Source organism: Paramisgurnus dabryanus, chromosome 5 (genome assembly GCF_030506205.2).
Source record: "Paramisgurnus dabryanus chromosome 5, PD_genome_1.1, whole genome shotgun sequence".
In the NCBI taxonomy this organism is placed as follows: domain Eukaryota; kingdom Metazoa; phylum Chordata; class Actinopteri; order Cypriniformes; family Cobitidae; genus Paramisgurnus; species Paramisgurnus dabryanus.
In genome coordinates this window covers 46,049,098-46,074,341 of record NC_133341.1, presented here as the reverse complement: position 1 = coordinate 46,074,341, position 25,244 = coordinate 46,049,098, and the positions used below count along the sequence as shown (strand labels likewise).

The following is a 25,244-nucleotide window of genomic DNA, read 5'->3' as shown; positions in this document are numbered from 1 at the left end:
TATTTTTTTACTTTTCAGATTTCTTTTTTTTTTTTAAATAATTTGTTAGGTTACATTTATCTCTCAATATTCTCAATATTTGGTCAATTGTCTACTTTAGGCAAATGTAATATTCTTAAAATCGTTGAGTAATTAAGAAAAGGAATAACTGTGAAATAAATCAAAAATCCCATGGCTGAACCCTGTACTATGATGGTTTTGTGATTCATCAACATCAGTTATGCTGAAATAAACAGCTTTCGATACACCCGTTTGTTTCCAATTATTATCATAACACCAAATATCATAAAGTTCTTAAATTCAATCTTTAAAACAACATTAGAAAGAGCCTTGGCCTTTACACTCTTAAATTTCTTTAATATACCGCATTGACCTGTTCATTGTGCTCAACAATGGAAAACATTAACAATTATTAACTGAAAAGCCTCCGTCCTCTATGGGAGAACATACAGTATAGTGGATTTGCCGATTTGAGGGTCTACAGAGCTAAATAAGAGTCTACAGTTTGTGATGGGAAATCTTTTGGACCTCCGCTGTTTCATTATCCCATTTGTTAACCGGTGAATATCTGACCATACATTCATCTGGCAATGTATAAAAACATTTGCTTCAAACCAAGTGGCTGTAACAGTTCAAATCAAAAAAAGAATTAAAGACATGTTTCATGATTCAGTCATCAATCCTGGATCAGCTGGAAAATTTAAAGCTTTTAAGGATAATGTTTGGAAGTGGAATTATATAAATAATTCTTTAAAAACAAAATGAGGTTTACAACTGGTGTGAATGATCCTCTCCCACACCATGATGACAGAAGGGCCAGTTTAGGGTTTAGGTCGGTCAGTTACAGTCTGTAATACAGGAGTCCATCACAGTTGCCACTACGACAGTGCACCTGAGCCAGTGTGTATTACCACAAACTCTACTAAAGATGTGAGGTAAAACAGCACAAGGAGAAATGACGTTTGCAGACGAGCTACACACTGGCTCTGGAGAAATGGATCCTTTTTGTGCCATCCACAGGTGGCTCCTATGAATCGAGGAAATAGATCTTGTAGAACTTGTTCATCTGCTCCAGGAAGATGAAGGTCAGGACTGTGTGCGGCCCCAGGCGAGCGTAATACGGAGTGAAACCCTTCCACAGGCTGAAGAATCCTTCATTCCTGATGACCTTCACCAACACATCCTACACAGAAACAGAGAGAGACGTGAAGAAAACTGATAACACAATGTTGATCAATATGCAGACTATAACAAATGAAGAGCTCAGATTCAGAACCCACTACTGCTAAAAATGAGATCCTGATATTAACCGAACGCTCTCGGCATGTATTACACGTTCATCATCAAATGCTTTGGCTCATCATCCCATTTAATGACCTCAGGCCATTCGGAAATACTTGTTTGTTCACGGAACAATCCTCGATTTTTCAGCAAAGTCTTCAAAGTGCACAGAAGACAAATGTGAAATTGTGGATTACATTAAAACTTTTATCCCTTTAAAGTACTTGAACCTAAATACAACCAGCAAGCGGCAACCACATGCATTAAAGCATCTCATAAAGGCCGCTCCACACACTAAAAGATAATTGGACGGAATTGGGGGCTTGGGGTTAGAGGTCTTCACAGGTCCACCTGGGTCTAAAAGTTTCATGTGTGCCTCGAACATGGGTCGTGTATAATATAAGCGGCATCGGGTAATTTAAAATTAATGTGTTTTTTTATTTGGTCGGATCAGGCTCCGGTCAAATTTTCTCGGGTATGTCTTGAGTCGGGTCTTTATAAAAAAAAGCATTTTCAGGTGAAAAGTGATTTAGGTCATTTCGGGTCGGTACATTCCTTTGGACCCGAGAAGACCTCTAGTTGGGGTATAGCCCCGATCGTCTTTGTGGTTGTACTGATTATCTTTTTAAATTTTCTTGTGGTGCATGGCATGTTAAGACTGAATTTGCTTGTAAGCCCATCTGCGCCACTCCAGTTAAAAATATTCTATGTTTTGAAAATGCCACTTTATTATCAGTTATTAAACTCAACCTTATTTTTGTCCACTCCAGAATGTTAATGTTAATTTATGAAAATAATAAATTGTTATCAATCATGATTTCTTCATTTGTATGGGTTTATTATAAGCAGCCAGTTAAATAAAACATGTAGGCTACTTTAGTAGGATTTGTACAAGTTATTTTGATTACTTAAAATTGAATTCATGAACTACATGTTCTGTAATCATTTCGAATTTAAAGCAAAATTTCAAACATCACAAATACATGTATCCAAAGCATGTGATCTTCTGCAACACCCAAATGCATCAGACAATCCCACCTCTGGAATAGCCTGCGAATTTTAGTCCCGTCAGAATCGGTACATAAAATCACATACGTCATTGTGGGGGACACGCTGAAACTCAAACGTTAATTAGAAAACTAATCCCATCCAAATAGTGCTTTAGAGGGTTTTGCATATGAACTTATCAAATATTTTGATAATAGAAATGCTAGCTGGGCTTATCCAGGTTAAAAGAGCCCCACCTACGATTATTTAATATTCTGGTCCATCTGTCATCTTGAATATAAGGGATATATGGGACTTTTTAAAGGTGCCAAAGAATACATTGAAATAATATGTTAAATTGTTCTCTGATATCTACATAGAACATATGTGGCTTTATAAAGTGCAAAAATGATCCAGAGACGTTTTTACATGTCCATTTACAACCCTAGGATTTTCCCTTAGAATGAAATGGTCTATTATTACCTTATTTGAAAGAATCATGAATAATAATGTTGAGCTCTGCTCTGATTGGCTCTGTTGCGCTGTTTCTCAGAGCAGCTCTTTAGAATAGCTGTGTGTATAAACAGACTTTATGTTTGAGCTTATATCAGACGAAGATACAGAATTTGAGGAAAAATCAATTGTTTGGAGATTGTTAATGGACGTTTCTGAGTGGTACGTTTGTGTTTTGTTCAGTATGGACCTGCAAAACGTAAGTCTCAGTTAGCATATAGCATTAACTAGCATACAATGCTAACTTTGCAGTCAAAACTTTGTTTTTAGCATTATAACAACATTGTAATTATTTAATGAGTAAATTAATGTTGGGGCGTACATCGCGACTGTAACGTCACATTCAATGTTATTTTTAGATTGGCCTGTTTTCCAGTTGTCTTTTTTGCATGCACAAGGTTTGCATAAGGACGAAGAAACAATCACCTTTAAGGATCACAATATGTCATTACCATGTACAGAAGTCCTATTATTTATCTATGCCTAGGTAAATACAGTTTTACATTCTATGGCACCTTTAAACATTCGTGAGCCAAACCCGTCTTATCGCTTAGCAATGCAGGCACTTCAGTGGGATCAACGATAAAAATGCACAATACTTTCCCAATAATATTAATAAAAAGCATTTTAGATGATTGTATTGTATCATATTTACACATGGCCCAAAAATATAATTCAAATATAATTTACAATACCAAATGTCAGTGCAAATGAAGTACATTTATAAATGTCTATGGGCCTTCTCCTAGGTAGAAGGTTTGAAACTCAATCCCTATGTTAGGGTAACGGCTCAGAAAGGTCACAACTCAGCTGTCTGAGATCAGTTTCTTAAAATGGTCAGTATCGGGAAAGTGGAGAACGTTAAAAAGAACATACCAATCCATTCTTGTACTCGGGTTTGCCGTCAATCATTCTCATGTTCTGAATTCTTCCGAAAAGAGAAATACATTAGAATTAACATTTTTAGTGCTGCATATTGGCCATTTGTGACATCAGTATGCATTAGTGATAGGCCAATGCCTTGAATGCACTTTAAGTTCATTTGGGTAAAAGCATCTACCGAATGATTAAATGTAAATGAGAACGTTAAGGGTACCTGGTCTTTACAATGTCAACTGGCATGGATGCAGCTGTGGTGACCAGTCCACTGATCATACTGGCACAGAAATGACACAAGATATCATCTCTGAAATAACCTGCAAAGACACACACAGAGAGAGAGAGAGAGATAGTGAATCAATGAAACTGATTTAATCATTAGTGTACAACAGTGGACATGTGAGCTGGATTTTACAACAGGCCTGATACAGCAAGACTAACTGATAAGATAAAAGAGAGTTTGTACCGGTGTCCAGGAGACCTTGTTTGGACTGGGAGTATGAAGCAAGTTGTGCTGCGTTCACTACAACGGCTCTGGCCATGGTGGGTATGCAACCCTTGATCAGAAACAAACAGTTTCACAATACTACACACAGAACATAACGTGCACAGGACGTCCCAGTGCCTTATTTTAACAAACTTGTGTATACAAATAAATCTCCAAACATATAATCTTAATAAATGGCATCACACATAAACTAAAACAAGATCATAAGTTTATCTTACATTAGAAGTAAATAAAACATGTAAGCTAACACAGCAAGGTCATGTGACCACACCATTAGAACGGCAGTATACTAATGTTGCATATTGCTGCATACTTGCATACTATTTTTGGGAAATACTGTGCAGCATGCAATTATAATATACTCTTATATTATGATCCATACTCTGTGCTTTAAAAACACAAACCAGCACAAATGCACATTTACTTTGGTATTTAAATGATGTCATATCATGGACTACTATTGTTTAACTCTTTCCCCACCAGCATTTAAAAAAAAGTTGTCAGCCAGTCCCAGCATTTTTTATGATTTTTACAAAAGTTTCAGAAATCTTTTTTCTTTAAATATATAAACATACAATATATCAAATAAAAAAGTATGGTTGTGACGATACATTGCGTTCCCCATTAAAAAGACCTGCCTGAAATTGATTCTGAATCGCAGGGCTCCGATTCTGTGTTTCATGCACAGCTCATTCATTGAGAAAACAAGCATTTGCACGATTAATCGTCAGCCCTATAAAAAGACCCTTTGCTTTCAAACAACAACAACAACAACAACAAAAACATTCATTTGTTCTCTTTTTATTATCTCTCAAATATGGGTAGTTTTAAAAATACCAAATTTTGAGCAAAAAGCTAAAATATTTGCATTTTTGTAAAGGACTTTTGTTAGAGATCAGACTCAGAGCTATGATCAAAACATACACAGAGTTTTTACTGTTTTTGGATCAGTGGATGCTACATTGTTTTATAATTTGAAAAAGAGTGACCTAGTGGATAATAGTGGAAATATAGATTGCCATAAAAACTATGCATTGGCAGGGAAGCGTTTTCTTTTAATTGACAAGATAACTCATCAATGGTGGGGAAAGAGTTAAAATAATCCCTTAGAGTAAATAAAACAATATAATAAATAATAAAAAAATAACCCATTGTATACATTTTTTTTCAATAACCCATGACTATACATACAAATATATCCCCATCACAAACACACATACCCTCCAAAGTGTGGTGACTCCTTCCTCTCTGGTGATCCTAATGAGGGCATTGAAGACATTTGTGTAACCCCTCCTTTGATCTGGAGGCAATCTGGGAAAGGATTTTTTGATATTTTACTCCAGAACATTAGTAAAAAAAAAAAACATGTTAAAACTTTCTTGTGATCAAAAACTGTTAAATAAAAGATCCTTAATTCAATACTCCAGAATCCAGTTTCATTCATACCGTCCATCGGCTGTCATCCGAATAAGCGCCACCTCAGCCGGAGTCCCAACAAACGCCCCCGTCGCACCTGCGGTCATGCCAATCAAAGCCTTCATTAAGAAGTTAGGAGGTGTCCCATCTGCTTTAGACATGCGCTCAAACAGGACTGTGTAGATGCCCAAGCGAGTGGTGGTGTAGGTGGCCTGTCTCAACAAACCCGCTGAAAGTCTTCACCAGAACATGTGTGATCAAAAAGACACGAGAACAAAAATAACATGTAGTGAAAAACTAGTTTTTCCACATCCACTCCACATAAAATCTATCTTTGAAAAATAATACAATTTGTATTTGTAAATTCATTCATCTGTACCAGTCTTGCCTTCCATCACCCCATCTATAGTTTTCATATCACTGTCTCAGTTTCTTACCCAGTGTAGATGCCACGGACACCCTCGTTGCGAAGGATGCTGCCCACGGCATGAAAACTTGTCTTGTACTCGCGAGCCTTGGATCCCTGACCGCTGAGCTGCATCCGATTCTTTACGAGATCTAACGGCTGCACAAACACAGTCGCCCCCATCCTAAGAATCAGAAACAATGTTGTCATAATCCAACAAATATTAATAAAGATTTCAAATTAACTTCTTACAAGATAAGGCAAAAGATAAATTGCCTGATAAAAGAAGACAAAAAGCTGTTAGGATTACCAATATATTTAAAGACTATGGGGAAATTAGCGTGAGTGCGCATATTTAAAAAAGCACTGATGGAAGTGAAATTTCGGCACACATCATGACTTATCACAAGACAACAAAATTATGTTGTAGTCGCATAACATCTGTTAATGGAAATGCTGTTATTTCGCAATAGTTTTTTTGTTGTTTAGAAAATAACATAAAAGTTTAGCAAAAATCTACTGTCACTTATGTTGTCGGAAGTTGCCAACTTGAAATGAAAGTAATTGGGCCGCACCACCGTTGCTAGTCGATGGCAGTGTGCACGCAGCATAAGACATGTTTTATTGGGTGTTAAATAGTGCCGCAAATACCAATAAATTGATGAGCGCAAACCTTAGCAAATCACTGTGTGTGATTTATTTAAATACTTTCCTTCCATAATTTTGCATCTAAAAGGAAACACCTACAAATGCTTCTAAGAGTCAATGTGTTTGGATGCAGATTTTTTTTTTTATCAAAACACACGTAAAAACATCCGTCAGGTATAGTCAAAACACTCTTTCAGGATTCAGAATCTGTGTCTGTATTTAAAGGGATAGCTCACCCAAAAATGAAAATTCTGTCATCATTTACTCACTTTCACGTTGTTACAAACATTTATAAATGTCTGTGTTCTAATGAACACGAAAGAAGATATTTTAATGAATGTTTGTTACAAAACCGATCGGAGGCCCCATTGACAAAAATAATTCTATGAAAGTCAATGGGGCCTCTGATCATTTTGGTTACAAATATTCCTCAAAATATCTTCCTGTGTCCTACTATGTGTCGGACTATTTTGTCTTCCTAGATATTATTTCTTAAATTATGATACCTGCTAGTGCTAATAATAGCTAGCGCTAATAATAGCTAGCTTACATTTTCTTCACATATGTTATTGCGTCACAGAGATTTCACATCAAGGTATAATCTACTAGTCTTCTAGCAATTCTCTGTGACACAAAGTAGGTTGGATTGGGACACATTGACATGACTGTCAAAAACTTACCCTATTTACCTGAAGTTATTTACCTACAGTATAATTAAAATGCAACAAAAACAAACAATAAATGCAGTGGTAAGAAAGACAGTTTTAATGTGGCCTTCACATAAGACAACGAAAAATCCTAAAAATAAAGTCCTTTGACATCAGTGACATTGATTTGAGAAGGAAGGATCCATTTTATAGCATCAAACAAGAACCGTTATACTGATAAAATAAATAGTTTTGTGTTAATGTATGAATCTTTTAATAATCAAAAATGGTTTACAAATGAGTTTTTTTTTTTTTAAGTCAAATAGACAAGAATATCACACACAAAGCTGTGCGCGTCCGTGACATTTAGGCAGAAGTTCAGATTGACGCGAGGCTTTCCCCGGGCCTTCAGTTTCATTCACAACAAAACTGACATTTACAGAAAAAACATCGCCATACCGCATGGCAAACTCCACACGTTAAACATCTTATCCAGTAATAAACCCCTTAAAAATAACACTTTAATTTAATCCCATCATGCATCAGAAAGCACCGCTGTATGAACGCACGCGCAGCTGCATACGTACCCGGCCAAGCCGCCGAAGAGGAATTTAACAGATTTGGGCGATGTCTTGGGTCTACTCGTGCCCGCTGCGGCTGCCATGGCTGCGGGATTTGTCGCGTTTTCTGTAGGACACCTTCAATTCACCGCTTCGTTCCGATGCGACGCGGCAGACACCGCAGCAACTCACTACAGCAAGGTGACTCACCGGGGCCGCGCACGTCAAACGCGACCCCCTTGGACCAATAGCATGTAAGCTTTTACTCGCGAGGTCGAGCACGTAGATGACGCGTAATATGACGTATCTCTCGTAAGGTAAAAATCAAATGTCATTAAAGTTACATAATGATTTTGCTAAATTTTTCATTCACAAGTGTAGAATCCTTAAAACTCCTCCATCCTTTCCTCACTTTATCAGAGAACTTGAGACGCTTGGAAACTCTCTTCATATCCTTTCAAATGAAAAATCTAATGTTATTGCCCATTTTTTCAAAGATCTTTGTGCTCAATAATTATTTGTAACCCCTAGTATTGTCAACATTGTTAAAAAGTATTATTTATTTATTTATTTTACCATTAGTTATCCGGTTTTTTTTTACATTATTTATATTATTTAATTAATTTCTTTGTATTTTCATATTTGAACTGTAACTGTTATTGTGCAATGTGTCTGCCTTTGAGAATTATAGTTTGTTTTTTCCTATTGCAAGGCTGTTTTTGTATGTACATTTGACATTCCAATAAAAAAAAGAAAGTTATATAATTTCTCCGTTTGAAAAACAGTGAAGCGAAACGCATTGTTTTTCTGTAGTTAACATTCTGTGTATAGGGAACATGGTTCCTAAAATAACTGAAAATGTGTTTGACTGAAAAATTATGGACATCTCGGACGGCTTCGGGGTGAGTAAAACATGGGTTTAATATCATTTTTGGCCGAACTATCCCTTTAATACTAATGGTCTTCTTTAAAGCAAAAACCTTGTTTTATTTGTGAATTAATTTCAACAACAAAATGTGTGTATTTATTAGATATTTCTATATTAATAACATATTATAGTATAATAACAAATTAATAACCTATTCATATTTTTTGGATAAAATACCTCACATTTATTGATGGATCTTATTTGTAGTCAACTTTTCTAATTCAACATATTTTTGTCATCATTTACTTACCCACAAGTTATTCTAAATCTGTATAAATTCATAATTGTATCAAAAAATAAGCAATGAGCACCATTGACTACTATAGTAGGAAAAAATACTATGTAAGTAAATGGTGCTCATTGCTCAAACTATCTTCCTTTGTGTTCAGCAGAACAAAGAAATGTATACAGGATACAACACAACTTGAGAAAGGGTAAATGATGACAGAATTTTAATTTTCGAGTGTATTTTTCCTTTAAGCCCTATTAGTATTAGGTATAAATCGTTTTCCAGAACGCTGATGAAGCTACATGTCTTGTCTCAAATGTTTAATAAATAATAATGCATTTTATTTAAAATGCGGTTTTCTTAGACCCAAAGCACTTTCTATGATTTAGTAACAATATTTTCTACAGTGACAAATAAATCATTATAAAGAGTCCACAAAAACTTTAAAGTAACTAAACCCTTAACCAACCTTTTTTAGTTAATGATCTGTAAGAATGATGCTTTATTAGTGCTGTTCATTGATTTTAGTAAGTTTTTTGACATTTGGATATAAAGTGTTTCAATACTACAATATATGGTGTAAAAACGTCTGAGTGCTGCCCTCTTCAGGTTGAACGGTGGCTACTGCAGTTGAATTTTTCTATTGGATGTTGGGTCCAAGAAATAACTCGTGACGTAAGCAGGTTCAAGCTTACCACGCCCTTGTTACGATCTCACCACACACTTAGTTCGTCCCCTCTATCTCCGTTGGGATCTGCCCACTTTTCTTGCATTTTTCAAATATTGCAGTGGGTGGAGTCAGGCTCTGACCAGGGGTTTAGTTACTCTTTAATGTTTCCTTCACATCCTACATACCTGCCTTCCCAGATCAAATCACATGATTGACAGAGTCCTGTGACATGGCATCAACTGTGTAGTGACTAAACAGTAAGATTTTATTAGTGTCTCTAAACCTAGATTTGGGTGTAATGTGTTTTTTCATGTGTGTATTATGACCCTGGTGCAAAAGAGCCACACATATACAATCCATAGCACATTTGCATTTGACAGCACAGCTATTTCCAAACCGTGCGAAAGAATTGGGTCAAGCCATGTCACCCAGAGGCTGATGTCACAAGCTCACATTCAAACCAAATACATATATACTGTACAGTTAATCTAAATACCATTCAACTGTGTGTAACTATCTGATCTGTGAGAAATGTAGGAGTGGTGTGTAATATATTTGTTTTATCAGATAAAGTCCCAGCAGTCCAACTACACAACCAACACTGCAATGCACTAGGCATATATGCTTTGTTATTCTTACTGCTGCACAGACTCTAAGTCTGTAAAGTATGCAAGTATGTCGTAGGTTATTTAACAGCATTACTGAACAAATATGTGTTTGTGAAATTGTGTGTGTAACATAAATTACACTTTGGACAACAGTTTTCTTCACACATTTTAAAGGCAAGCAAGATACATTCAGTACAGGGCTTGATTCTTGTTTGTTTGTTGTTTTTTTCTTTTTCAAAGTTGCATGACAGTAAATTTTAACATATTCAGGCAAAATTACCATATGAGGGAGTGCACTAAATGTATATATACATTAGTTCAGTATAACTAATGATAGTTTAGTCTTGCTAATGATTATACATGTTGATAAAAAAGATCATTTTAAAGCCTTTCCTTTCTAACAGGTTAAACTATTACCAAAATATTTCAATAACCAACTCAGATACAATACTTACATAAGTTCATTGAGCCATATAAATAGAAAGATACATCAGAATCAGTGTCGTAAAGAGAAGAAAGAATAATGAGCTTGAATTACAAGTAAAGGGACTTATGTTAGCCCATGTAAAAGTGGTCCTCCTTCTGACCCAGGAGCAGTTTGACCATTACAAAAAAATCAGAATTTCTGTCTAAAACCTGTGTCTATCATTCAGACTGCATAAAATCGAATTCATATAACTGAGAGTGAAACCAACACCATCTTATGGCAATTCATGTGTATTTTACAAGGTGGCTAAATCGTATTAAATCGTACGACCACATTTGTACATTTTTGTATGATTTGCCTTGACCTCTGTGACGTTTTTGCATGATTAACTTCATGCGAATTCACACGAAAAATTAGCCAAATCGTAAAATATGTACGAATATCTCGTGAGATCAGGCTGGTAATGCGTAGTTGACAAATTTATCTCAAATCCACACTGTAAAAATTCCTCGTTGCACTTACATTTTTAATTTTAATCAATTTGAAACTACAATTAGCTTCAACTTTCTTGACTAGTGACTGAGGAGTTGAAATAACTTCTAAGCTATTTCAACTTTATTTGTATAATTTATAGCAACTCCTCACTAGTCAATAAAGCTGAAATTAATTATAAATTTAAGATGATTACATTTTAAAATTTAAGTGCAACAAAGATTTTTTTCCAGTGCACATTGAACAGAAATGGACAACACAATCTCATGGTAATTCGTAAGTATGAGGTGGCTGATTCATATTATTTCGTACGACCACATTCATATGTTTTTTTATTTGCTGTTCCCCCGTGATGTTGGGGTTAGGGGAGGGGTTATCTAATAATTGTACCTAATCACTTTGTACTAATTCATACAAATTAGCAAACTCGTAAAATACTCACAAATTGCCGTGAGATCAGCCTGATGATGGCAGAACTGATCTCAGTTCAATGAAGGTCTAATACTGTCTGTAAAAAATGATTGAAAAAGTAAGTGTTTGTGCTGCCTTAAAGGGACAGTTCACCCAAAAAAAAAAAATTCTGTCATCTATTACTTACCCTCATCTTGTTCTAAACCTGTATTAGTTTTTTATTTTAATGAACACAAAAGAAGATATTTTGTATTTTGGAAGTATTTTGATAAATGATGAAAAATATATTTTGATAAATGATGTAAGCACACAGTTGATGGTACCTATTGAATTCCATAGTAGGAAAAAATATTTTGGAAGTATTTTGATAAATGATGAAAAATATATTTTGATAAATGATGGTAAGCACACAGTACCCATTGAATTCCATAGTACACTCCCAGAAATAAAGGTACAAAAGTTGTCACTGGGACAGTACCCTTTCAAAAAGGTAGCTTTGTACCCATATTAGTACTTAAAGGAGTAGTCCACTTTTAAGATGGGGCCCATTGACTTGAATATGCCATTTCATTTTTTTCCTACTATGAAAAGTCAATGGATCCCATCTTTAAAGTGGTACATATTAGGACCTCTTTTAAAGGGTACTGCCCCAGTGACAGCTTTGTACCTTTATTTTTGACAAAGTAGGAAAAAATATTTTGATAGTATTGTGATAAATGATTAAAAATAATATTTTGATAAATGATGTAAGCACACAGTTGATGGTACCCATTGACTCCCATTGTAGGAAAATATATTTTGGAAGTATTGTGATAAATGATTAAAAATAATATTTTGATAAATGATGTAAGCACACAGTTGATGGTACCCATTGAATTCCATTGTTTTTTTTGTTGCTACTATGGAAGTCAATGGCTACAATCAGCTGTGTGCTTATTATCATTTATTAAAATATCTTCTTTTGTGTTCATAAAAAAAAGAAATTCATACAGATTTAGAGGATGAGAAAATGATGACAGAATTTCAATTAAATTTTTTGGTTAATTTTAACTTCTTATTATGTTAGTTACCAGTGTAAAAATGTTAAATTACCAACAATTTTTAAGAACGCACAAACACTTGCTTTTTTTAAGTTGAAACAACAAATCTTTTTTTTTTTACAGTGTACCTGCTTACTGTGTTCAACTGTGTTTGTTTTTGTCTAGTCCTAGTCTTTGTTCACACAGCACATAAATCTGATTTTGCTTTTTAGAAATTTTCCCCACTTCATTTAATATCTGATGAAATCTGAACTCTATTTTTTAAGCCCCGGGATACACTGCACGATTTTTAGCTGTCCCAGACGAAAGATTGCCATTGTGAAACAATCGTCGCGATTTCTGTGATTGTGGCTCTTTAGCCAAAGTTGATAGTTTTCTGACAGTGTCTGAAATGCAGCATGATCTAAGCACAGTATGTTTGCTGCTACGACCTGCTGACCGGTATTTGTTAACCAGTAGTGCGTTCTGATGATGTTCCAGCCTACGATTTAATAGGTTTCATCATCGTACATGCTTGTCATACCCAAGTTTAAATGCCTCATGTCGCACAGTGTTATGAGGTAATGATCTTATAGGATGGCAAAAATCGTGCACGTATCCCAGGCTTTAGACAATGCAGTAAATCTCTAGTGTATCTAAATATCTCATTGTTTAGGACTATGCATCTTTAACTAAACAGAACACACACACACAAAAAAAACAGATTTTTGATGCTCGTCTAAACAAAGTCTAAGCTGATGTTTATCTGTATGTAACACTGTAAATTGGTCAACTTTGTTTTGTGGCACTGCACATTTGTGATATACATCATTCGCTAAATGAAATTTTCAGAAGGGATTCATTCAATCCAGTGAGGAGTCTCATCTGTGCCTGTCTGAAATCATGGAACGGCACAAACACCCAAATGTGAAGTGCTTCACTTTTCATTGTCACAGACGCAGTGTGTGTGTCACGGTTCTGTCATGTTTTCATTGTTCATGTTTTTTATTATGTAGTTCTGTTTCATGCTAACGTCTTTTATTTTGAAAGCGTTCATTGTCATGGTTGCCTCTTTTTTCGTCTTCCCTGATGTGTCATGTTCTGATTGGTTCCTTGTCTGTATATAAAGCCCTCACTTTTTATTGTTTGTTGTATGGGTTGTTTCATGTTCTTGCTCCTTTTTTCATGAGACAGATTATGCTTCATATTTTGTTTTATTAAAGTCTTATCTGCATTTAGATCCTGCCTTATCTCATGTTTGGACATGAAACAGAACTACATAATAAAAGACATGAACAATGAACAGAACAATAAACACATGACAGAACCGTGAAAGTGTGTGTATGTGTGTGTGTCAAATACACAGCAATACTAGCACAGTTCTCTGGTCATGTTAACCATCATGACTATTAGTGACCTATGATCTCAAAAATTATGACTCTGTCCACTTAGTGCAAAGGATGCTGAACACAGAAGCCAAGCTTCACACGCAAACACATGATGCCTCGCAAAAGTATTCAAACCCAGTTCTCTTATTTTCCGGTAAACTATTTTTTGACTAAACACTGAAATGTCAAATCATTATTTGTGACATTGTTATTAAACCCTGGCACCGTGTATATTATTACTTCAGTGAAGGATGGATGCACTTTTTTGGGTTTCAAATCAGAAGCACCATTTACTACCATTATAAAGCTTGGAATAGCCAAGACATTTTCTAATATAACTCAGATTATGTTCGTCTTATATACATTGAGGACGGCTTGAGGGTGAGTAAACTGTGGGGTAATTTTAATTTTTGACTGAACTATCCCTTTAGGTAAGCAACAGCTATTGACCAATCAGAATCAAGGACTGCAACTAACTGTTGTATCAAATTAAACACATGACACATGCTTTTTTAATAAATAGAGAATTGGCTTTGAACCTGTCTGTGAGGCATCATATACACACTCGCACTTCCCTCCTACAACTGCACAGATTCTCTTAAAGGGACAGGTGCACCATTGTAAACACAAGGAGAGATGGAAAGGAGAGAAACGGAGGAAGACTTTTGATGTTGAGACTTGTTCCTGTCACACGCCGATGTGTCCTCCATACTCCTCCGCACTTTGACGGTTACCGCGACGTCCTCACGAATGTGTCGAGCACTTTTCGTAAACATCTGGCTACGATGAGCGGCTGACACGCCGTCCACCCGACGAGATGTGCCGTCCGAGTTCTGAGTAGCTCAGGTGCAACACCAGCGATAAAGAGTTTGTGTCACCGCATGCACGCATACAAACATTCGTTCATGCCTCACGTCACACGCACTGTCTCATAACAGCTCGTCCGATGAAAACCTGGTGAAAAACAAGGACAGGGACGAGAGGGGTCATGGAAACTTTCCTTGCCTCTTTCATTTCCTGGTTTTGCAAGACTTTCTCCTGCAAGACGGAAACGTCAGCGTCTCCAAATAAAGAAAGATGAAGTTTTTATGTGGCCGTTTCAGAGTTTGCACGTCTTATTTGTCGGTATGTTCAGATATTTGAGTAGGGTTACAGAGAGCAGTGCGGTATGGGCTGGAAGCATGTTTGCAGAAGGCATGCAGGTGTTGTAATATACGGGATAGCAGAGAAGCCATGGGACGCCGCGTTCAGTCTTTTCTCCATCGCTTGCTTTTCTGGCTGTATGTGGTTCGGTAATCGTCTCGTTCCTTCACGCGCGTGACTCTTTCTTGGAGTGAGGCTTGTTGCCCAGGAGTGCGTCGATCTCACCTATGGTCTGAGGATTCATCTGAGACAGAATCTATGGACGACAGACAATAATGAGTGTATATTTGTGTTTGTGTGCATGTGTGTATATAATAGTGAATATGTACACATATGGCATGCATGTAAGTGTGTACAGGTGCTGGTCATATAATTACAATATCGTCAAAAAGTTGATTTTTTTTTACTAATTCCATTCAAAAAGTGAAACTTGTATATTATATTCATTCATTACACACAGACAGACTATATTTCAAATGTTTATTTCTTTTAATTTTGATGATTATAACTGACAACTAAGGAAAATCACAAATTCAGTATCTCAGAAAATTTGAATATAACTTAAGACCAATACAAAGAAAGGATTTTTAGAAGTCTGGGCCAACTGAAAAGTATGAGCATGTACAGCACTCAATACTTTGTTGGGGCTCCTTTTGCCTGAATTACTGCAGCAATGCCCCGTGGCATGAAGTCGATCAGTCTATGGCACTGCTCAGGTGCTGGCCTTCAGCTCTTCTGCATTGTTGGGTCTGGCATATAGCATCTTCCTCTTCACAAAACCCCATAGATTTTCTATGAGGTTAAGTTCAGGCGAGTTTGCTGGCCATTTAAGAACAGGGATACCATGGTCCTTAAACCAGGTACTGGTAGCTTTGGTACTGTGTGCAGGTGCCAAGTTCTGTTGGAAAATTAAATCTGCATCTTCATATAGTTGGTCAGCAGCAGGAAGCATGAAGTGCTTTAAAACTTCCTGGTATACGGCTGCGTTGACCTTGGACCTCAGAAAACACAGTGGACCAACACCAGCAGATGATATGGCAACCCAAACCATCACTAACTGTGGAAACTTTACACTGGACCTCAAGCAACGTGAAATGTGTGCCTCTCCTCTCTTTTTCCAGAGTCTGGGACCCTGATTTCCAAAGGAAATGCAAAATTAACTTTCATCAAGAACATAACTTTGGCCCACTCAGGAGCAGTCCAGTCTTTTTTGAAGGCGAGATTCTTCTGACGCTGTCTGTTGTTCAAACATGGCTTGACATAAGGATGGTGACGGCTGAGACCCAGGTCTCTTGCAATGAATCTCCCCCAAATTTTTGAATGGGTTTTGTTTGACAATCCTGCAAGGGTGCAGTTATCCCTATTGCTTGTACCCTTTTTTGTACCACATCTTTTCCTTCCCTTCGCCCCTCTATTAATGTGCTTGGACACAAGCTCTGTGAACAGCCAGCCTCTTTTGCAATGACCTTTTGTGTCTTGCCCTCCTTGTGCAAGGTGTCAATGGTCGTCTTTTGGACAACTGTCAAGTCAGCAGTCTTCCCCATGATTGGGTAGCGTACAGAACTAGAATGAGATACCTTTGCAGGTGTGTTGAGTTAATAAGCTGATTAGAGTGTGGCACCAGGTGTCTTCAAAATTGAACCTTTTCACAATATTCAAACTTTCTGAGATACTGAATTTTGGATTTTCCTTAGTCGTCAGTTATAATCATCAAAATTAAAAGAAATAAACATTTGCAATATATCAGTCTGTGTGTAATGAATGAATATAATATACAAGTTTCACTTTTTGAATGGAATTAGTGAAATAAATCAACTTTTTGACGATATTCTAATTATATGACCAGCAACTGTATATGAATATATGCTTGTTTGTTTGTTACCCGCATGGCTCCAAGGTTTTCAAGAAGTTGGTCTGTGTTGGATACACCAAGAAGTACAGAACTGACACCCTCACTACGTAAGCACCATGCTGTTTGAGAGATATCACATTATTTTCATATTGCACAAGCAAGTGTCATGGTAATATTAATTTATGCAAAAACAAAGCAGAAAATATGTACACTGTAAATTGGCCTTAACCCATTTGCACCTGATCCTGCATGAAGAAACATTACAATTACCACCGGTTACTTTTATTTCATGTTTCTAAAGTGCTACAGAGGCTTAGATATTACGTTTTTGGTAGACGTTGACAATTCTTAGTCTTTTTTCTGAAAACCCTCAGTAGATAAGGGTATTTATCCTAGAATAACATAGGTTTTAGGTGTTTTAGGAGTAAATGGGTTAAGAAGCAGAGATTCTAGACAAAGCATGCACTTTAACGCCTGCACATTGACTTTTAATTTACTTTGGATATTTGCATTATTATAGCTTAATTGATTAAATTTGATTCTCACACATTTATGCTTTCTATAGAGGTTAGCATGGTGCAGATGGCAAGCCACCAGGGCTGCCAACACTCACGCATTCAGCGTGAGACTCACACAATTGACCCCATTTTCACACCACACATCCATTTCTCACGCAGGCTCGTGCTCACCATTGAGATCCCTGTGGTGGTGTGTAAAAGTCATGAAATGATAGCCTAATATGCCTAACTGTAAATACTGTACAACACCTATCTCAATCAGCAGATAAAACCGCTGTCAATGTCAAATCAAAATAATGCAATGGCCAATCAAATCATAGAGGGTGGAGTTAAGGGCCATTCACACTTTAACCATAACTACAGACGGTTTCAGCAGTAACCACATAAACAAACGGCTTTCGTGGAACAAATGTAACTTCCGGTAATCCAATGCAAAGAATCAATAACAATAGAGTCATTAAGAGCAGTATTATTTCTAATAAAAAGCTAAATAAACAAGTAGATTACCTTAGTTCAAATGATAGCTAAAGCGTATCAAAAACTAAACTGAGCTAAAGTTACAGTATAAAATGTGTACTATATAATGTATACAAAGCGGCGGCCAAACCTTCCTTCACATAGCGACAATTCCAACAATTCAACACAGAAATAGCAAAAAATAAACACTATTATAAAACAAGTTGTTTGGCAAATGGTTACTTTAGTAAAGAACATATATAATGTTTTTACTCATTAATAATCATTTAGTAATTAATATTATTAATATTAATTGAATAGATGCCAACCATCTATGCACCCCGCCCCAGTAAATCAGTCCAAGCTGAAAAAGTTGTCAGCCCTGTAAAGCGTGAACAAGACTGCAGTCCAAGCATCAAAGATAACACTACTATGTGTATTGTATACAGAAAGTCTGTAAAGATAATCTTCTGTAAAGCATGTAAAGTCTGAATGTGTAACTTAAAAATTCTCACCAATCGCAAGCTGAGCAGGAGTGCAGCCGAGCCTGTCGGCCACCAGGTGGAGCTCTTTAATTTTTGCCAGTTGTCTGCGTCCTTCTTCACTGTGTACTCGCTCTTTCAGCCACTGATAACCCTGACACACACACACATTCATATTATGCATGTGACTGTACGCGTAGGGAATGTTTACAGACTCCTCTAACTCACTTTTATTGCAGCCCGTGAACAGTCTGGGACGCCATCGCTGTATTTTCCTGTGATGAGTCCACATGCGAGAGGAGACCAGGTCATTGCACCGACACCTGACATACACAAGTGAATAATTCAATAAATAAATCCAGATACACCAGGTCAAAGTTTCTGTAGCACTAACCACAAAGCCACGGTTCAGGCTTCTTTTGCAGATTTGCTTCTGATAATTTTATTACTTAAAACTAATTTATTCATGCTTTAAAACAGCTTGAATGTAACTCTACACCCTTGCCTCATTTTTGCTGATTTTTAAATATGCGAATTAGTCCCCGGCTCTACTCAATCCACAGCTCGGACAAAGATATGAATATGGAAAATAGTCCCCACCTCCACTGTTTCGCACAACCTTGGACCATAGATATACATGTAAATAGATGCTACATTTGGAAGTTTCAGAAACATTACTGCTCAATCCGGTTTTAGGCAATGCATACGTGAAGTTTGTGAGTAGTTTGTGAAGTTTGCAAGTTTGTGACGTAGGACAACCGAGCCGATTTCAAATCGCAGTTTTGAAACGGAGACAATTTTATGGAGGACATACTCAGCTGTGGTGTTGAATGATGAATTTGCACATGGTCTTTCTTAAAGGTATAGCGGAAGATTTTCTTTTTCCAGGTGGATCATCAAGACTATTGGTCATCCCAGTTGTCAATCATTCTAGTGATATGTTTACGTAAGGCCTTCGTACGTGCTCATCCCTAAGTTCGCTTTCTGCGCATGCGCACTTTCAGTAGGGTGGCCATTCATGCCAGTTCCGCCGGACATGTCCCGAACTGGTTTTTGGGTGCGTTCTCCGGAAGTCACGTTGGTCGACCGCATACGTCATCAAGGTTTAATGTTTCTGGTTCACTTTCAGAAAAGCAACCGTTACATTTCAAGGTAAGAATTAAACTACAATGATTGTATATCTTAAAATAAATAAATCGTAATTTTTTTAATGTATTTTAACTGAAATGTGAGAACCTTGATGACGTATGCGGTCAACCAACGCGACTTCCGGGACATGTTTGGGACATGTCCGGCGGAACTGACACGAATGGTCACCCTAACTTTCAGGTGTATATGTGTGGTGGGATACGGTTTTAGCCGTTCATTGAAGCTCGCATTCTCACTGTGATTTTTCAAAATGTCTGAGGGTCGCAAGATAAAAAGTGTCTACAAATTGTATGACAAGAAGAGAAAGGCCTCTAAAGAAAGAAACAAGACCAGAGTGTTTTTGGGAGAATATTTCACACACTGGCGTGCGCTGATGTCTCAGTCGCAAAGTTTCTACTTGACAGGTAAAGTTTGCGATTTGGAGAAATCCATTTAAAATTACTTCTAGTAAAAGTTGAGGTAAGTTATGATTAGCTATGCTAGCCTTGGCACTAGTCAAGAACCGCGCAGACACGGTAAACATCTCAATGTATGAACCATGCTGGCAACAACTTGTAAACAGAGCAAAGAGATGAACTAGGCTTGTGCAAACGTTTATCTCTTTCACCGCCATTGACGAGATATCTCGTCAATTAAGAGAAAACGCTTCCCCGTCAATGACGAGATCTTTCCGCAATACCGCTATTATCCACCAGGTGGATTCCGTAACTTTTTAAATCCGGCAGTTTTGCCCTATGGCAAGCGGCTGCATGTCCGTGTCTGTTTTAAAGATCGCTCTGAATGGGATCTCTATGAAAAGTCCATCACAAAAATGGAATTATCTCTTCTTTTTGCTCAAAATGTGGTGTTTTTGCAGAAACCTACCCATATTTAAAAGCTGATTACAAAAGAACCACTGAAGGTAAGATGAAACGTTTTTTTTTTTTGAAAGCAGAGGGTCTGTTCTTTCATTTGGTATATGTATGTTTATATATTTAAAGAAGAACATTTTCTGGAAGGCATTAAACTTTGGTGAAAATCATGAAAAAAGCTGGCGCTGGCTGGCAACTTTTTTTAAAAACGCTGGCGGTGAAAGAGTTAATAGGCGTTCCCTCTCGGGAGAGGTATAGTGTTGCGCATGTGCATTTTTTTATAAATTCGGGAAAATCTTTCGCTATACCTTTAAAGCATATTAAAAACCCGACATAGACATATAAACAACAATAAAAACTTGATTTTCACCACAGAGAAACTTTTAACTTTTGGGTGTTTTAGACACTCCTAAAATAACTTAAGAAGCATGCTAGACTGACTGATTTTAATAAATAATCCACCATATATGATCACAAGATCAGCCATAACATTATGACCACCTGCCTTATATTGTGTATGTCCCCCTTTGCCACCAAAACAGCCCTGTGAGGTATGGACTCCACTAGACCTTTCTATAAGCAATTTCAGCTACAGAAGCTCATCTTTTGTATCGGACCACATGGGCCAGCCTTTGCTCCCCACATGCATCAATGAGCCTTGGCCGCCCATGACCCTGTCGCTGGTTCAGCGCTTTTACTTTCTTGGACCACTTTTGATAGGTACTGACCACTGCAGACCGGGAACACCCCACAGGACCTGCAGTTTTGGAGATGCTCTGACCCAGTCGTCTAGCCATCACAAACTGGCCCTTGTCAAAGTCGCTTCGATCTAACACATAAACTACACTTGTCCTACACAAGCCTCGAAGGGTCAGGGCTGTTTTTGTGGTAAAAGGGGGACCTACACAATATTAGGCAGGTGGTCCTAGTGTTATGGCTGATCAGTGTATATGTAACTTATTCTGTTCACATCCATCCCAAAATGCATTGAACTGAACTCCATACACATGTTTAAACAAGATGATGCAACGGGTTTATAGAAATCTTCTTATGACTCTATTCATTCAATATGAAAAGTATCTAAAAAACAAAGCCGCTGGAATCAACCGAGGTGAGGTATTTGGATTGCTGCCCATGTAGAGCCTTTAAGTTCAGTGATGCATTTCAATTTAGCTGCTATGAGACAGCGAGGCAGCTAAAAAGTGCTAATAAGTGCACCACACTGCTTTAAATACAGCCAACAATCTTTCAACTTTGAGTTACTTTGTTTACTTACCGATCTTGTGGTAAAGCTCCGGAAGCTGGACCTCTACTTTATCCCTCTGAAAGTAATGATACTCGGCCTGCTCGCATACGGGTGGGATCAGGTTAAACTGTCTCGCTACAGAGTACGCCTCCTAATCACACCAAAACACAAACACATATTCAAATGGATGAAAATCGTAAAACTTAGACACATTAGAATTTTTAAGTCAAACGCACCATTATCTCCATGGCACTCCAGCGTGACGTACCCCAGTACATGGCCATACCCTGGTTTATAACAAATGTCATTGCCCGTACCACTTCTGTGAAACACACAATAATTCTCTCAATGAGGCATGTGAAACGCATTTTGCATTCGTACTGTAACAACGGGCATGAAAGAAATGAAAGACCTTCCATGGGACTGTTTACATCACTTCGATTAGCAAAGACAATATCCACGTAATCCAGCTGCAGTCGAGACAGAGAACCTCGTAGCCCTGCGGATACATCACTGTCACCATCAGCATATTGAATACTGTCAGAGTCGTATTGAGATATAACACAGCACTTTACCTTCTATGATGTGTTTTCTTGACAGGCCTCTTTCTGTCTCCGCCCTATGGATTATCAGTAGAAATGCCATATAGGGTTAAAGGTCACATATTATGCCCATTTTTAAAAGATGCAATATAAGTCTCATGTGTGCCTAGAATGTGTCTGTGAAGTTTTAGCTTAAAATACCCCACTGATAATTTATTATAGCATGTCAAAAATGATCCTATTTGGGTGGGAGCAAAAAGCGCTGTTTTAATGTGTGTACCTTTAAATGCAAATGAGCTACAGCTCCTAACTCCCTTAACAAAAGACAGTGAGCGCTTTCTGTTAAAAATAGATCTGATTCCTGTGAATACAGTCTGAGATGATAGTATCTTTAGCCGCATTAGCGTTACATGGTGCTAACAAACACATCTAGAAAAGCTTTTGGGTGAAATTACCCAGTCGGTTAGTGGCTGTGGGCAGGGCTTTTTCAGCAAGCGCTTATTACATGTTACCCCTAGGAGACATTATCAGGAAACACAACATAAGTTTTCACTGCTATGCGGATGATACCCAGCTTTACATCTCCTCGCATCCCAGCGAAACACACACGTTTTCTAAGCTAAAAGACTGCATTAGCGATGTTAGTGACTGGATGGCACATAACTTTCTTAAGCTCAACTCCAATAAGACAGAGGTACTTATTATTGAACCAAATCGCTACAAACATAATATGTCAGATTACAAATTGCACATAGATGGCTGTACTGTGGTGCCATCTTCCACGGTTAGGAACTTAGGTGTGATGTTCGACAGCAACTTATCCTTTGATAGTCATATCGCCAACGTCTGCCGCACAGCATTCTTCCATCTTAGAAATATCTCAAAAATACGCCATATACTGTCTACATCTGACGCAGAGAAGCTTATTCATGCTTTTATGACCTCTAGAATAGACTATTGTAACTCGCTACTCGGGGGATGCCATTCAAATCAGGTCAACAAGCTTCAGCTAGTTCAAAACGCTTCTGCAAGGGTACTTACTCGATCTAAGAAGTATGACCACATAAGCCCAATTCTGGCATCTTTACACTGGCTACCAGTTAAATATCGCATCCAATTTAAAATATCATTAATCACCTACAAAGCTTTAAATGGCTTAGCACCCTCATATCTTAGAGAATTACTATCAGAATACATTCCATCACGCACACTACGGTCGCAAAATGCTGGTCTATTGATTATCCCTAGACTATCAAAAGTGTCTAAAAGTGGAAGATCCTTTTCCTACTTAGCCCCTAAGCTCTGGAATGATTTACCAACCGATGTCCGAGAATCAGACACAGTCGATCATTTTAAATCTAGACTTAAAACTTTTCTCTTCAACAAAGCATTCGCATAATTTGTCTAGTAAAGGTTCTTAACTCGCAATAGTTATTTTCACGGAACAAAGCACTCACGGTCATAACACAGACCAACCAAATAAATAAATAAAAACCTTTTCTACATGAACACTTAAAATGAATTGCATTAAATAGTTTGCCACCGTTTGCCACTGAACCTGCATTAACGACGACAGTGGGGCTTTCGGCCTTAGTCAAACGGTTTGGCACGTATGGTCGGGTTGCGATTTTGGTGCTTTCGTGTGTCTTGTGAATAGTATGCCATACAGACCCGTTTGCCACTGAACCTGCATTAACGACGACAGTGGGGCCTCCAGCCTTAGTCAAACGGGTTGGTATGTATGGTCGGGTTGCGTTTTTCGCGCTTTCGTGTGTCTTGTGAATAGTATGCCATACATACCCGTTTGCCACTGAACCTGCATTAACGACGACAGTGGGGCCTCCAGCCTTAGTCAAACGGGTTGGCACGTATGGTCGGGTTGCGATTTTGGCGCTATCGTAAGTCTTATGAATAGTATGCCATACAGACCCGTTTGCCACTGAACCTGCATTAACGACGACAGTGGGGCCTCCAGCCTTAGTCAAACGGGTTGGTATGTATGGTCGGGTTGCGTTTTTCGCGCTTTCGTGTGTCTTGTGAATAGTATGCCATACAGACCCGTTTGCCACTGAACCTGCATTAACGACGACAGTGGGGCCTCCAGCCTTAGTCAAACGGGTTGGCACGTATGGTCGGGTTGCGATTTTGGCGCTATCGTAAGTCTTATGAATAGTATGCCATACAGACCCGTTTGCCACTGAACCTGCATTAACGACGACAGTGGGGCCTCCAGCCTTAGTCAAACGGGTTGGTATGTATGGTCGGGTTGCGTTTTTCGCGCTTTCGTGTGTCTTGTGAATAGTATGCCATACAGACCCGTTTGCCACTGAACCTGCATTAACGACGACAGTGGGGCCTCCAGCCTTAGTCAAACGGGTTGGCACGTATGGTCGGGTTGCGATTTTGGCGCTATCGTAAGTCTTATGAATAGTATGCCATACAGACCCGTTTGCCACTGAACCTGCATTAACGACGACAGTGGGGCTTCTGGCCTTAGTCAAACGGGTTAACACGTATGGTCGGGTTGCGATGTTTTTTTTGGCGTCTTCTCCTGGTCCTGTAAATGGTATACAATATAGACCCGTTTGCCACTGAACCTGCATTAACGACGACAGTGGGGCTTTAGGCCTTAGTCAAACGGGTCGTCAGGTTTCATTTTCTCTTAAAGATCGGAAGGTGACCCTTATTTACCATATATACCCTCGCATTGGGCCCCCAATTTGCTAAATCCTCAACTGTGGATAACATAATTATGCCGCAATATTTAGTCTGTCTGGAACTAAGCTGAGTTAAACCACATCACTGTGTGACACTTCAATACATATGAACGGCTGCTACGCTAATACGATTTTGTTTTTCTCTCCCTGTCTCGTCCTCGACCCGAGGACGAGACAAACAGACCCAGTCCCGGTAGATGTGAAAGTCGGCACACCTCTGATCTACTGGCCGTCCTTCAACGTTATGCCCAGCTGATACCTGACCAACGAT

General features: G+C 38.0%; 2 protein-coding genes across 3 annotated transcripts in view; both read right to left on the bottom strand.

Annotated features, from left to right (window-relative positions):
- Positions 1-286: 286 nt before the first annotated feature.
- Positions 287-8,083, bottom strand: slc25a11 (solute carrier family 25 member 11). The gene is made up of 8 exons (XM_065284438.1): positions 7,873-8,083; positions 6,022-6,174; positions 5,615-5,821; positions 5,389-5,479; positions 4,127-4,217; positions 3,878-3,977; positions 3,658-3,709; positions 287-1,183 (listed from the first exon to the last, which is right to left on the bottom strand). The coding sequence occupies exons 1-8, from the start codon at positions 7,947-7,949 to the stop codon at positions 1,028-1,030; spliced, it is 927 nt and encodes a 308-aa protein (XP_065140510.1). The 5' UTR covers positions 7,950-8,083; the 3' UTR covers positions 287-1,027.
- Positions 8,084-10,325: 2,242 nt separating this feature from the next.
- LOC135774378 (voltage-gated potassium channel subunit beta-2) overlaps positions 10,326-25,244 on the bottom strand; it is a 40,636-nt gene continuing 25,717 nt past the window's right edge. The window contains exons 7-14 of one of the 2 annotated variants that reach the window (XM_065284437.1): positions 22,290-22,333; positions 22,127-22,213; positions 21,951-22,036; positions 21,745-21,865; positions 18,697-18,791; positions 18,502-18,622; positions 17,043-17,131; positions 10,326-15,416 (exon numbers count right to left, since the gene is read on the bottom strand). In XM_065284437.1, the coding sequence (XP_065140509.1) occupies positions 15,327-15,416; positions 17,043-17,131; positions 18,502-18,622; positions 18,697-18,791; positions 21,745-21,865; positions 21,951-22,036; positions 22,127-22,213; positions 22,290-22,333 (733 nt within the window). In that variant the 3' untranslated portion in view covers positions 10,326-15,326. Of the gene's footprint in view, positions 15,417-17,042; positions 17,132-18,501; positions 18,623-18,696; positions 18,792-21,744; positions 21,866-21,950; positions 22,214-22,289; positions 22,334-25,244 lie in introns of both variants that reach the window. The other variant, XM_065284436.1, reaches the window with a different exon arrangement.

Coding starts and splice junctions, on each gene's coding strand:
- slc25a11 (XM_065284438.1), bottom strand. CDS start 7,949: ATGGCAGCCGCAGCGGGCACGAGTAGACCCAAGACATCGCCCAAATCT. Junction 5,480..5,614: donor CGGATGACAGCCGATGGACG/GTATGAATGAAA, acceptor ATCCTTTCCCAG/ATTGCCTCCAGATCAAAGGA. Junction 3,710..3,877: donor GTTGACATTGTAAAGACCAG/GTACCCTTAACG, acceptor TCTTTTCGGAAG/AATTCAGAACATGAGAATGA.